The sequence below is a fragment of the Rhinichthys klamathensis genome, unplaced genomic scaffold (genome assembly GCF_029890125.1).
Source record: "Rhinichthys klamathensis goyatoka isolate OS25496 unplaced genomic scaffold, OSU_Roscu_1.1 h1tg000850l_1, whole genome shotgun sequence".
Taxonomy (NCBI): domain Eukaryota; kingdom Metazoa; phylum Chordata; class Actinopteri; order Cypriniformes; family Leuciscidae; genus Rhinichthys; species Rhinichthys klamathensis.
The window spans coordinates 58,401-71,328 of record NW_026607224.1 but is presented as its reverse complement, the minus strand read 5'-3'; the positions used below and the strand labels follow the sequence as shown (position 1 = coordinate 71,328).

General features: G+C 36.5%; 3 protein-coding genes and 5 non-coding genes across 9 annotated transcripts; 7 read left to right on the top strand and 1 right to left on the bottom strand.

The window, feature by feature from the left end:
* The first annotated feature begins 95 nt into the window (after positions 1–95).
* On the top strand, positions 96–2,731 carry cunh9orf78 (chromosome unknown C9orf78 homolog). Its single transcript, XM_056243818.1, has 9 exons — positions 96–280; positions 499–558; positions 717–768; positions 912–982; positions 1,073–1,150; positions 1,275–1,472; positions 1,606–1,742; positions 2,302–2,403; positions 2,497–2,731. Exons 1-9 carry the CDS (start codon positions 201–203, stop codon positions 2,589–2,591), a joined length of 873 nt encoding a protein of 290 aa, XP_056099793.1. The 5' UTR covers positions 96–200; the 3' UTR covers positions 2,592–2,731.
* A 371-nt stretch (positions 2,732–3,102) lies between these two features.
* On the bottom strand, positions 3,103–6,844 carry med22 (mediator complex subunit 22). Of its 2 annotated transcripts, XM_056243831.1 has the most exons (4): positions 6,635–6,844; positions 6,465–6,545; positions 5,491–5,699; positions 3,103–3,643 (listed from the first exon to the last, which is right to left on the bottom strand). In XM_056243831.1, exons 1-4 carry the CDS (start codon positions 6,755–6,757, stop codon positions 3,472–3,474), a joined length of 585 nt encoding a protein of 194 aa, XP_056099806.1. In that variant the 5' UTR covers positions 6,758–6,844; the 3' UTR covers positions 3,103–3,471. The 2 variants fall into 2 exon arrangements, with proteins under 2 accessions (XP_056099806.1, XP_056099807.1); XM_056243832.1 differs by lacking the exon at positions 3,103–3,643 and having other exon boundaries at positions 4,122–5,699; positions 6,635–6,840.
* Positions 6,845–8,370: 1,526 nt separating this feature from the next.
* On the top strand, positions 8,371–11,654 carry rpl7a (ribosomal protein L7a). The gene is made up of 8 exons (XM_056243847.1): positions 8,371–8,388; positions 8,640–8,760; positions 8,977–9,126; positions 10,277–10,417; positions 10,604–10,683; positions 10,942–11,072; positions 11,284–11,353; positions 11,512–11,654. Exons 1-8 carry the CDS (start codon positions 8,371–8,373, stop codon positions 11,614–11,616), a joined length of 816 nt encoding a protein of 271 aa, XP_056099822.1. The 3' UTR covers positions 11,617–11,654.
* Positions 8,498–8,563, top strand: LOC130078306 (small nucleolar RNA SNORD36). Its single transcript, XR_008805917.1, has one exon. It is a non-coding gene; the product is annotated as a small nucleolar RNA SNORD36 (small nucleolar RNA).
* Positions 8,830–8,901, top strand: LOC130078307 (small nucleolar RNA SNORD24). The gene has a single exon (XR_008805918.1). It is a non-coding gene; the product is annotated as a small nucleolar RNA SNORD24 (small nucleolar RNA).
* Positions 10,032–10,100, top strand: LOC130078302 (small nucleolar RNA SNORD24). Its single transcript, XR_008805914.1, has one exon. It is a non-coding gene; the product is annotated as a small nucleolar RNA SNORD24 (small nucleolar RNA).
* Positions 10,737–10,813, top strand: LOC130078303 (small nucleolar RNA SNORD36). Its single transcript, XR_008805915.1, has one exon. It is a non-coding gene; the product is annotated as a small nucleolar RNA SNORD36 (small nucleolar RNA).
* On the top strand, positions 11,122–11,192 carry LOC130078305 (small nucleolar RNA SNORD36). Its single transcript, XR_008805916.1, has one exon. It is a non-coding gene; the product is annotated as a small nucleolar RNA SNORD36 (small nucleolar RNA).
* Positions 11,655–12,928: the final 1,274 nt, after the last annotated feature.

Here is a 12,928-nt window from a genome sequence, read left to right as displayed (position 1 = left end):
ACTCCGTTAAACGGTTATATGGAAAACGGACGAGCTGATCTTAGATCAGCTGTTAATACAGTAATTGTGATGTCAGCGGAAGTTTCGGGAAATGTGGAGAAGAGGTCCGTCACTAAACACAGACCGCCGACGTTGCGTTCTGGCGTGTGAAGGGGTAAAATAAACATTAAATATATAGATTTAAATAGTTCTTTGAAATCATGCCACCGGGTAAGAATTTTAGGAGGAAGAAAGAGGATTCATCCGACGAGGAAGACGATGAGACAAAAGCCGTGGTCAGGTAGGCTAACGTAACAGTTAACGTATTAGCTGCTATGTTTATCACATTCAGGCCAAATACACTAAATTGAGCCATTAATAGATCAACCGAACTAACGTTACATAAAAGCATTTATACACGTGTCAGAATTATTCAGATGTTACATACAGATGTCTTTTTATAAACAATATATAATGTAAATATTTTTAAATATGTTACATTTAAATTTGTTTTCCAAGGTCCAAACTGGATGAAGCCAGGGAGCTTCAAAGTCTACGAAAAAGGCAGCATGGAGTGAGGTTGGTCAGAAGTCTAGTCAATCTTAAACGTTTGCACAAGCCTTATTTTTGTACAGTGTTTAATTTTTCATTTCTAATTTTTGTAGACAAAATCATTTTCAATTATGCTAAATTATTTTCGGAATAATACATGCTGCTTTATCATTCCATTCCTCCAGCATTGCAACGTTACTTGTAGGAGAGAAGCTTCCTTTGGATGCTGAGCTTGAGGTATGTTTTTTTTTCTGATTTTAATCAAACTACATTTTGTAGTACAATGAAGGTATTGTAATGTTATAGTTTGTGTATCTAATAACTAATGAACCAATAATTTATGAACTAATAGAGGGGTAAAATAATGTTTTGTGCGTTAGGATGACCCATTTAAACTGAAGACTGGAGGTGTTGTTGACATGAAGAAAGTTAAAGACAGAAACCGAGACATGTAAGTGTTATGATATCATGTTTGCTTTTCATTTAAAGTTGATGTTTTTGTATTTTACAACTTAAATAATTAACTTTTCCTCCACTATAGGACAGCTGATGAAAACGACCTGAATCTTGGTACATCCTTTTCTGCAGAGACTAACAGACGAGATGAAGATGCAGACATGTAAGTTGATGTGTGCGCGCAAAACATCTGCATTCAAGTTTCTGCATGATGGTCTTTCTTCATTGGTGTTTTTGCCTCAGTTTATGTTTTTATCTTCTCTCTGCTTGTATGTGATTTCATTCAGGATGAAGTACATTGAGACTGAGTTAAAGAAAAAGAAAGGCATGGTGGAGGCAGAGGTGCAGAAGGTGAAGGTGAAGAATCCAGAGGACCTCCTGTACGAGCTTCCAGAGAGCATCCGTGTCAATTCTGCCAAAAAGACCGAAGAGATGTTGTCCAATCAGATGCTGAGTGGAATTCCAGAGGTGGATCTGGGGATAGAGTAAGTAAAGACCAAAACTAATTCAGACATTTTCCATTGATCGCATCAGATATTTTTCTCTGTATTCTGGCTAATTAGACCTACCTAGCTATGGATGCCAATTCCAAAACCCTCTTTTTCCAATCCTATTAAGTGCAAAGATAAAGAACATCATCAGCACAGAAGATGCCAAAGCAAAGCTGCTTGCTGAGCAGAGGAATAAGAAGAAAGACAACGGGACCTCCTTTGTTCCCACTAACATTGCTGTGAATTACGTCCAGCATAATCGCTGTAAGTGTACACATATTCTACCGTTCCTTCGAAGGTTTGGGTTCAGTAAGATTTTAATGTTTTTGAAGTCTCTTATGTTCACCAAATACTGTAAAACAGTATTACAATTTTAAATAACCCTTTTCTATTTTAATAATTTAAAATGTAATTTATTTCTTTGATTTTCATCAGCCATTACTCCAGTCTTCAGTGTCACATGATCCTTCAGAAATCATTCTGTTGATTTGCTGCTCTAGAAACTTTTCTTATGTTGACAGCAGTTACAAAACATTTGATTTTAGATAGATTTTTTTTTGTGACAAATGTAGTTGTCCTTCAATAAATAATTATACAATTATTTCTTTACATAAACCAATTTACTGTATCAGTAAACCTGTGTATTTTATATTCAGAAGTATTGTTTTGTCCATCACATCAAGATTAAGTTCAGTTTTATGAATTACAGCTTCATCCATGCCTAATGTTTTAAACATGTAGATTACTAGCTAGGAATATTTGAAACATTTCCTGTCCTTCCCTAAAGGAGAAATGTTAAGTCATTTTCTGTTCTTCTCTCAAGTCTATCACGAGGATGTGAACGCTCCCCAGAGAAGAGCCCACAGAGAAGAGCCCAAAGCCAGGCCGCTACGAGTAGGAGACACGGAGAATCCAGCACCTGAGCGTAAGATCAGGATGAAAACCTATTTTGCTTAATTGACAGATTGAATTGCATTTAATGAATTTATGTTGATGTTTTTTCTTTTCTGTTCTTCAGCCTCACCACCCAACTTCCGCAAGAGACCGAATAACGAGAAGGCCACAGATGACTACCACTATGAGAAATTCAAGAAGATGAACCGACGATACTAATCCTCCACCTTTGTTATAGTCAACTAGATGTTCACTTTTTTTTTTCCTGTAAACTGAGTGATGTAAATATTTTTTACCGGTAAAAATTTCTCCATAGCTTACAATCATAAACATTTTACAATAAAACTTTCCCCAAAACATTGAGTTTTTGCTAACTTTTTAAAAGTAGAACATTTTGGTTTAATAGCTATGTACTGTGCAATATGTTAATGTTATGTGTTTCAGTATAATGTGGAACAAATCAACAAAATTGCTTAATCACTATATTAATTAAACCTCATTTTTTATTATTAAAAGAAATGTTTATTCTACAGAATTAAAATAATGACAAAGAGAAAACTTCCTTGGAAGTCATGAAGAGCAGTACAGTGCACATGTACTTACATGTAACATATAGTGACAGTGTATTTTGTTACTTAAATAGAGCAGCAATATTTACTCTGAATGTATGCAGCATCATGTTTACAAAGAAGTCTAATTTTCTATACAAAACACCATTTCCTTAAACAAGTTTAATTACAGAATTTTTTTTATTCTACTTTTCTTTTGCAGAACAATGATGAAAATAATGTATAGAATAGTTGTATTATTACTCAAACTAGAGGCATTAAATGTAACCAATAAACAGACAGAAAGAAAAAACACTTTATTATACCACTGTTACCCAGAACTAAGTTACCCAGCTACAAAACTGAAATTCTATTTATAAGAAATGTTCTCAGTATTAATTCAGTGTCATTTTTGCAGGAAAAAATCTCATCAATTCAAGTAGTTCTCTAGATTTGCAGTCTACAGCTGGAGGTTTTAGATGGGGCTTATTTAGATGGCAAGGTTCTTGGCTGTGTAATCTAACTGGTCCACGAAGGAAGCCGCCAGTATTTCACGACTGCTCACTAGTGCTGCTGCCGTGCATGGACTCCTGGGTCCCCAAATGGTCTGAATCCTCTGGGTTGGCATGTGAAAGGTCAGAGGTCGTCTCGGGGGACCCCCAACTGTCCCGCCGATGAAAGGCCTCACAAAGTGGCAACTCAACACCATCCCACTGTCCACAGCTAGAAACGTTATACACACACGTTATACACAAGCACACAAACTAACATTTCTACTGTCCACTTCTGCCTAAAAACACACTCAGTAAACAATTAGGAGTATATATGAATAATGAACATTCATAAAGGACACATACACAGACAAACTGACAAAACATGAAAGAACTGGGAAAGGAAGCCCAAGCAGGGAAAGGAAGTTGTGAAAAGCATTATTCAGCATTGCCACTAACTTATTGATTGGAAACGTGTGGTCACATGATGTCCTTTGAGTTTTGGTCTGTCAGATCACATTACTCTTCTGTTTGCTGTGTTTCTGTGCATTCAACAGATGTGTGTAGAGTTTAATAATAGAATTGCTTAATAGATGAAAAGCGAAAGGCTGTAAGCAGCAGAGAATTTAGACTATGAATTCAACAGACAGAGGCAGAACATAAATTCCAATTCGGAGACGAGCAAATAATAGATCGGACACTAAATGTGCTCTCGTTTCTATCTGGTTTATTTATGGAATTTGAAATGGTTTGTGGAAAAACTGACAAATAATCTGATACATTTTAAACAGGCACTTATGTGACCAACACTGTTTCTACTAAATACGTCACCACAAAGAAACATAGTATAGTGCGATTTTAAACCACTGATGAAAACAAATGCTTTTTAAAATGATAAATATTACATTTTGAAATTGACATATGCCACTGAAAGCTAAAATATTTTGCCAGTTGCACAATATTCAATTAATATAACAGAAAAAGAAAAAAATGGCATTTATGAATTCTCAGGGGGAAAAAAACAAATTGTTTCTTGATCTTAACAATTTTCTTCCAGTAAGCAAATTAATATGATTCTTTAAAAGTAATTTATACAATACTTACAGCACCCTATATTCTTTTTTAAAAATTCTAACGTCTGTGAATTTTGAAGCTCATCCAACATTGTGTCCAATCAAATATCAAATGACATTAAAATTAAAAACTATTTCAATTAAGAAATGATTTCCATTATAACCCAAAGAAATGTTCTCTTCACATATAACTATTAATGGTTACAATGTTGCGCTTCAAAGACAGCTTAAATGTATCTAAAATCTTTAAATAGCAATAAAGATCCAGATTTATACTATACTAATCTCTATAAACAAATTAATCTGACCAGCTCCATTAATAAAAGTAAATACACATCCTGATTCCTGATTGCAAAATGAAGTAAATCTTCTAAAACACAATTGATTAAGGCACCCGGAGGGGAAATATTTACATGCACTTATATATGTATAACAGAAGGGTTTTCTTGTACAAAACCAGTTATATAGAAAGTGCTTTATAATGTCTTTGGTGTGACTGCAATATGGATGGATATAACAATATGGATATATGGATTTTACTATATTAGAAGCATAGCAGAAACAGATATGATGATGCCTGGCTTGTTATAAACATGACAAGTGGAATAAAACCCAAGGGTCTACAGAGTCTTACTACATGACTGAGCTGTGTGAGAGGAGAATACACTCTTTCATTAGCTACAGGCTTACCTGCAAGAACGAACACTCTTATTAAGGCACAATGGTATGATATGAATGTGTGTATGTGTCTGGAGGACCAAACTAGCAAGATGTAATAAAACAATTACGGCAAACCAACAAGGTTAGCGCATATTTTAAAATTGTCAACAGTTGGAGCCAATAATTGGTTGTGCAAGTAAGTTAAAAATATCTTTATAGACATATTAATGCCTGGCTCCATTAATCACCCTGTGTTATGTTCTTATGATTTACATATGCATCACGTTTGTAAGCAATGGAAGGCAGAGGTAACTGCACACGTTTGGGATCACTGGTCTATTTGTACCTGGAGGAGTAATACTCTTCCTCGAGCTCATACAGGTCGATGGCAATCTCATCACGCAGGGAGATGAGCTTCTTGTCGCACTCTTCCTGCAGCGTGCGCAGCTGCTGGTTGCGGAGACTGATGGCCTCATTGACAGAGGGGAAGTCATTTAGGATGAGGAACTGCTTCAGGTCCGAGACAAGCTTCATGAGAGACTCTCCTGCACGTACCTAAAACACAAACACATTGAAGGTATAGTACACACAAAAAGGAAAATTCTGCTTTCAATTACTCACCCTCATGTTATCACAAACCCATGAAACTTTCGTTCATCTTCAGAACACAAATGAAGATATTTTTTATGAAATCTGAGAGATTTCTGTCCCTCCATTTCAAATCTAGTCGCTTCAAAATGTAAAGGGATTGTAAAATAAATCCATATGAATCGAGCGGATTAATCCAAAGTCTTCTGAAGAGACACGGTCGCTTTATATGACAAACAGATTTAATTTAGGCTTTTATTCACATATAAACATTGATCAGCGAACGCACATACAGCAAATCAAATATGGTAAACGGAAGCTTGACACGCAAGAACCAATGAGGTTTACACTCGCATCACGGCAGCACGTTTGAGCTCCATCAAGCACCAATGAAGTTTGTTCTCGATTGTAACGCAAGTACAACTGAGATTCTGTTAACCATATATGAGTGCCCTATGTATATATCTGCTGATCAATGTTTTACAATCTCTTTATGAACGTTTTGAAACGTCGAAATTCTGGGCGATTAGACTTTCAATGGAGGGACAGAAATCTCACAGATTTTTTTCTTTAAATCCTTATTTGTGTTTGAAGATGAACGAAAATGATCTTATGGATTTGGAATGACGCAAGCGTGAGTAATTGATGACAGAATTTTCATTTTGGGGTGAACTATCCTTTTAAATGTGTTAACTGGTATCTGAGGTGTCTGTTTATCACTGTAGATCTTACAATGTTGGCGGCTCGCACATGCATTTCGTAGTGGTCCTGCTCAGCTTGTGTCGCCCTGAAAACCTGAGTCTCATCTTCCACCTGATCGATGAGATAACCAGATTATTGTTTTGGAGCTAAATCATATCAATATGAATGTCATCCAGCACAATGCATGCATGCTAACATACCTTGGCAGTTTTGATTATTTCTGTAAAATTGTCTAGAATTGACCTGATGTCATCTTTAAGTCTCTTGTTGTAGTTCTGCAGTAGAGTCTCTTTGCTTTGCGGGAGGACTCTCTGAGAGGTCATCTCTGCACTTTTCAGTCACTCTCTACTTAGTAAGAATCTGAAACAAAACTTTATTAGAATTGCAATTAATTTTCACACAAACCGCTACTAAGCACATATAATAAACAGGCATTATTGCATTTTTTTATGAAATTGTGCTCTCAAAAATGATGAAAAAAATATGAAAGTCTGTTCTAATTTTTAACCCTTAATAATACTGGTTATTACATGTTTAAGTCTGTTTACTGTATAGCTTAGTAGTTAGTAATATCCCTATGTAGTCAGTTTTTACATTTCATACTGTACACTTGTAAATCCTGGTTTAACGTTCTTATCTGCATAATTAAGAGTTCAATTGGACAAACATGTGCTCGTGATGTCGACGCAACTTCATTTAATAACAGCTCGTCCATCTGTGAAAATGTCTATTCTGGCTATTTTAAGAAACCCATAAAAGTGGAACCAAGAGTATTGTCTCTATTCTTCAACACAGTTAACGTTAGATTAATGCATTTGCTAATGTCTCCATTCGAGATTTATTTTTTTTCACTTAGACGCTGTAACTTAACAGCGCGTGGATATTTATGCGACTGTACATCACGCATTAATAATTAATGAGTTAAGAACAGTGTAGATACTGTAGTTTAAATATATAAAAACGCTACTTACAAGCATTCTTCTAATATCGCTTCTTCTTCTTTTGATGTTTTATGGCGGTTGGCAAACCAGTTTATGGTCCATATTCCGCCACCTACTGGGATGGAGTGTGAGGCAATGATATCAAAGGAAAAATAATATTAAAAATCTACCTATATTCTATTATATTACTTTGTTATTTTCAGGAAACTTAGAAGAGCTTTATAACCTTTATAAGAACTGTTTAGCACATTCTGTAATGTCAGAGAATTGTAATTCCTCTTTTAATTGGAGTCTTTCACTTTCATACGCGCTACAGTTAATCAGCACATGCTCTACTGTTTCTAAAAGTCCACAATGATTACACTGACCGGATTCGTGTTTTTTTCTAATATCGCTTCAAATAAACATGAGCGTTTGTTCTGTCGCGTACAGATGATGTCATTACCAATTGTCGCGGTAGTTATATTTCCCACAATCCTCTTCTTCTTCCTTTCCGTCTGAACCAACATGGTGAGTGTCGGATGGTTTTGACTTGGAAGCCTTCACTTCTTAAAATCCTTAAGCATCCTGTTTTGTAGGCTGTTGTAGGGCTCATAGTAAATCGGTTATGGAAAATAAAGCACCAGCGCTTGCTCGCTGAACGAGAATTGTGATCGTTTTAAGTATGTAGATTAAGAATTATGAGAACTTCTAAAAGGTGTAGTGTCCGCTTTATGTCAGCAGTGACGACTCGAGATGTGCCGCCTTTAGACCGTAAGCATTTAATTGTCCGTAGTTTTAAAACGGACTCACTCTATTATTATTTTTTTAATAACATGTTTATTATTACGAGTATCTTAATTATGGACTCTAACTCGAATGCTAACATGTTAGCGTATTGATTTGTAGGCCACAATGAATCGGATCGGCCCGCTGGTGTTTCTTAAACACATGCGTTGTATAGTCTACAATATTACACCCCCGTTTGCTAATTAATAATTTGCCAATTATGATTAATGAGAATACAGTGTTGGGTAAGCGTTTATATCTGCAATGCTAAATTGTTTGAGCAATTAAGTTGCTACAACGCAGGTCACAACATAAGTTGGTGTATTTTGACCATTAGGGTTTTTTTTTTGGCTTTTGCAGTGATGACTTGAATTTCTTCACCTGAACATTGTGTTGAACTCATCTTTTAAACTGAGCAAGAGCTGTAAAATGCTGTTTCTGTTGAACTTTATGCTCATTATGGAGTCAAGATAAGTAATGTTGTGTCTCTCTATAGCCTAAGGGGAAAAAGGCTAAGGGGAAGAAGGTGGCACCAGCCCCTTCAGTGGCCAAGAAGCATGAGGCCAAGAAAGTCGTGAACCCCCTGTTTGAGAAGAGGCCTAAGAACTTTGGCATTGGTGAGTAATAACTGGACCTTTGAGATTTGAGCCCACACAGGCGTTTAAAGTGTGTGACAGTCAAATAAGTGCAGATGATGTAACGAATATTTGCTATCTTAACAGTAATGCTGACAATCTTCCACCAAGATCGCTGATGCACAAATGTCTGGAAATCAATTGATATTTTTTTTTTGCCATTTATTGCAAATGTAAGTCATGTGCTTTAATCTTCAGGTCAGGACATCCAGCCAAAGCGTGATCTGACCCGATTTGTGAAATGGCCACGTTATGTCCGGCTACAGCGGCAACGGGCTATTCTCTACAAGCGTCTGAAGGTTCCCCCCGCGATCAACCAGTTCACCCAGGCTCTGGACCGCCAGACCGGTGAGTCTTTTTTGACATTCTGATGCTGTCTGTACAACAATGCATGTAGAGGCCGACGATAGTGGTTTTGCCGATACTTTAAAAATGGAAAATGTGCTGGTAAGATTAATTGGATAGTTTTTAATCTGTAACGAGAAGGAAAATTTCTGCTTAATGTAAAGGTGCTTTACTAGAAAATTAACAATGAATTGATCCTGATAATGTAAATGATTCACAATATAATTAAAGGGATAGTTAACCCAAAAATGAAAATTCTGTCATTTACTTGCCCTCATGTCGTTCCAAACCTGTAAGATTTGTTTATCCATTGACAGTCTATGCAATGACCACTTTCAAGTCCCAGAAAAATAGTAAAGACATCATTAAATTAATGTGCCTCCAGTGGTTTAACCTCAATTTTATGAAGAAACGTTTGTTTCCTTTTTGTTTGCGCAAAAAAAACGCGTTGGAGATTAATATTTTGTAAATAAAGTGGTGTGAAAAAGGTTGGTGCAAACAGCACTTGCTTCGCTTGATAAAATTGAGGGCAAACCACTGAAGTCACAAGGATTACTTTAATGATGTCTTTTACAGCCTTTCTGGGACTGGAAAGTAGTTGTATAGGCTGTCAATGGAGGGACAGATCTCAGATTTCATTTAAAATCTTAATCCGTGTTCTGAAGATGAGCGAAAGTCTTACGGGTTTGGAACGACATGAGGGTAGGTAAATTACTACTTTTTTACTATCCATTTTAATGTAATTTTCCAACCTCATTGTATATCCCGGAGGGAATTAAACTACTGGGGGTTTTTTTTGGGGGGGGGGGGTTCTTACAGAGAACCAATAGTTCCACCAATTAATCGGTAAAAACATTGATCGGCCTCTAAATGTTTTATTAGACGTGTGGCATTTGACTTTGTGGATGTGCAGATGATGTGAAGAATATTTGCTATCTGAAAAGTTGATGACAGTTTCCACCAAGATCACTGATGCACTTTTGTATGTTGTATAATGCTGCCTAGGAATTGTACTTTAAAATTAGTGTTGGGTTAAGTTTGTCCTAAATTGTAAGCTTAGAGGGACCTGGCATTGTTGCAAGAATTATAATTGCTGAAAAACTAATGGCTTTTACATTTACACCTAAAATTGTTTAAATTTAACTTTCTGTAGCTACCCAGCTGTTCAAGCTGGCCCACAAGTACAGGCCAGAGACCAAGCAGGAGAAGAAACAGAGACTGCTGGCTCGTGCTGAACAGAAGGCTGCTGGAAAGGGAGACGTGCCCACTAAGAGGCCACCAGTCCTCCGTGCAGGTGGGTCTTTTTAAAAGTCTTTTTTCCTTCAAGACACTGAAAGGTACATTCTTTTCCTGAGTTATGAGTTACTCATTTGTACATGGCATCCATCGGTTGTTCTCAACCTTTTTGACTTCAAGGCCTCCCTTTGTCCAGTGCTAGCTATATATGTATATCTTTTTTTTTTGTCTCGTTATTTCTCAGGTGTGAACACGGTGACCACACTAGTGGAGAGCAAGAAGGCACAGCTTGTCGTTATTGCGCACGACGTGGATCCCATTGAGGTGTTTTTCTTTTTGTACAGAATGGACATCTGGTCATAAATTGTTGTGGTTGTCTGCAATGATGTCTTGAATTTCTTCACCTGAATTCAAAATGAAGATTAAAAATACGAGCTTTTTAACCCTGAGCAACAACCACTCAACGTCTCTCAGGAGCATTTCTGTAACAATTCTTTTCAGAATTGTTATGGCTTTTGGTTTGATTTGTGTATATGTGGGGTTTGTTGTCAATTCTTAATTGGTTTAATTTGTCATCTGTAGCTGGTGGTGTTCTTGCCTGCTCTGTGCCGTAAGATGGGTGTCCCATACTGCATTGTCAAGGGCAAGGCTAGACTGGGCAGACTTGTGCACAGAAAGACCTGCACTTCTGTTGCCTTCACACAGACCAACCCGTGAGTAACACACACATTAATGTTTCACTTTTCTGTGCTGCACATCCTATGGCAATGATGTCTGAATTTCTTCAACTGAACAACCGTGTGGTTTCAAAGAGCTTTTTAACCCTGAGCAAAATGATTTGCAGTTTCACACTAATTTGGGCATTATGGACACAAGACCTTTGTGGTTAATGTTTTGTTTTTGTCCTTCCCTCCCACTCTTTAGTGAAGACAAAGCAGCTCTTGCTAAACTGGTGGAAGCTATCAAGACCAACTACAATGACAGATACGAGGAGGTCAGTTTGTTTCCTTCTGTGGTTGCAATTGCTGAAACTAGTACACTACATTTTTATTATTTTCAATTAGTTTATTTAACATTGTATAACCAAATTTCTTTCTGCTAACTGATTTCTGAATCTAATATTTATTTCTCCCATTTCAATTCTCTCTTCAGATCCGTCGTCACTGGGGAGGCAATGTCCTGGGTTCCAAGTCAACTGCTCGCATTGCTAAAATCGAGAAGGCAAAGGCCAAGGAGCTGGCTACTAAACTGGGTTAAGTTCCCAGCTTGTTTAATAAATAAAAATGTTCACACAAGTATCTTGAGTTTGACTTGTTCTTTTTAAACTTTCAAGATTTCATTTTTTTACATCTTATGCCGGGCGTACACCAAAGGATTTTCACAGTCCCAGACTAAAGACCGGCAGTATTTAGGAATCTTACTGGAATCTCGGCGCGCTCCCGTCATCTCGATCGTTAAATGTGAGGTGATAATCTGCAGTCGGCGACCCGATTTATGCCAGTCTTTCTCTAGTCTTTTATATCAAACATGTTTGATATTATCGCAAGTCCTAGCGTAGTCCTACTGACGTAAAACAATCAACAACCAATAAAATCGTTCTCAGAAAACCGGAAACAGGAAGCCATCAGTCACAACAAAGAAACATGTCGACGGACGTGGAAACACAACGAGCGCTAAGTAGGCGAAAATGTACCGTGGATAAAGAGGAGCGCCTTGTCGAGCTTATCATCCCATTAAATAGTCAACTCTTTATTAAGAAATGTTCACATAACGTCTAATTTGATTTTTTTTTTTTTCATTCCTGGAAAAGAAAGTGATTTATTGTAATTAAACAATATAAATTAACATTTTTTTACTCATCAAACAAAAAATATGCATAAAAATGCCTATTTTAATGGAGGAAAAAATTAGGACCCCTAATAACTAGTGATACCCCCCTTTGTTGAAATTAATTCAGTGAGATAAAATGGTGGAATGGCTGATGTCAAAGTCCTTTGAAATATGCATCTTTTTAAATCCTTTTCCACACTCATAAGCAGTGTGGGGGGAATATATGGGGGGTGTCCTAATTTATTCCTCCTCAAAAATTGCATTCTTTTAAAATTACATTTCACAGAGAGTCTTAAAAAGACCTTCCTTATTTTTAAATAGTTTAGTTAAATTACTGGGTCCTTCAGTATTGTTAAAATTGTTATGTCCGTATGTTAAAAAATAGACAGGCTTTCATGGTGTCCTATTTTTTTTCACATGACTGTATGGTTGCCTTTATATAATTTAATAATAATGATAATTTATTATTATTATTTAATGATGATAATCACATAATTTGGACAGTGACTCCCACCCCCTGCAGAACACCATCACTGCACTGAGCAGCCATCACTGCACTGTTTATTTATTGTATACATTGTTTACATTATTATATATATATATTTTTTTGAGGTTTGTCTTTTTAAAAAAACTTGTCTTTTTTTTTGTGAAAAATGATTTAAAGGCTGAAAGTGAACATATTTATTATGTGTCTAGGGGTGTATATCCACTGTGCTGCTGCAACACTGAGAAATTCCCC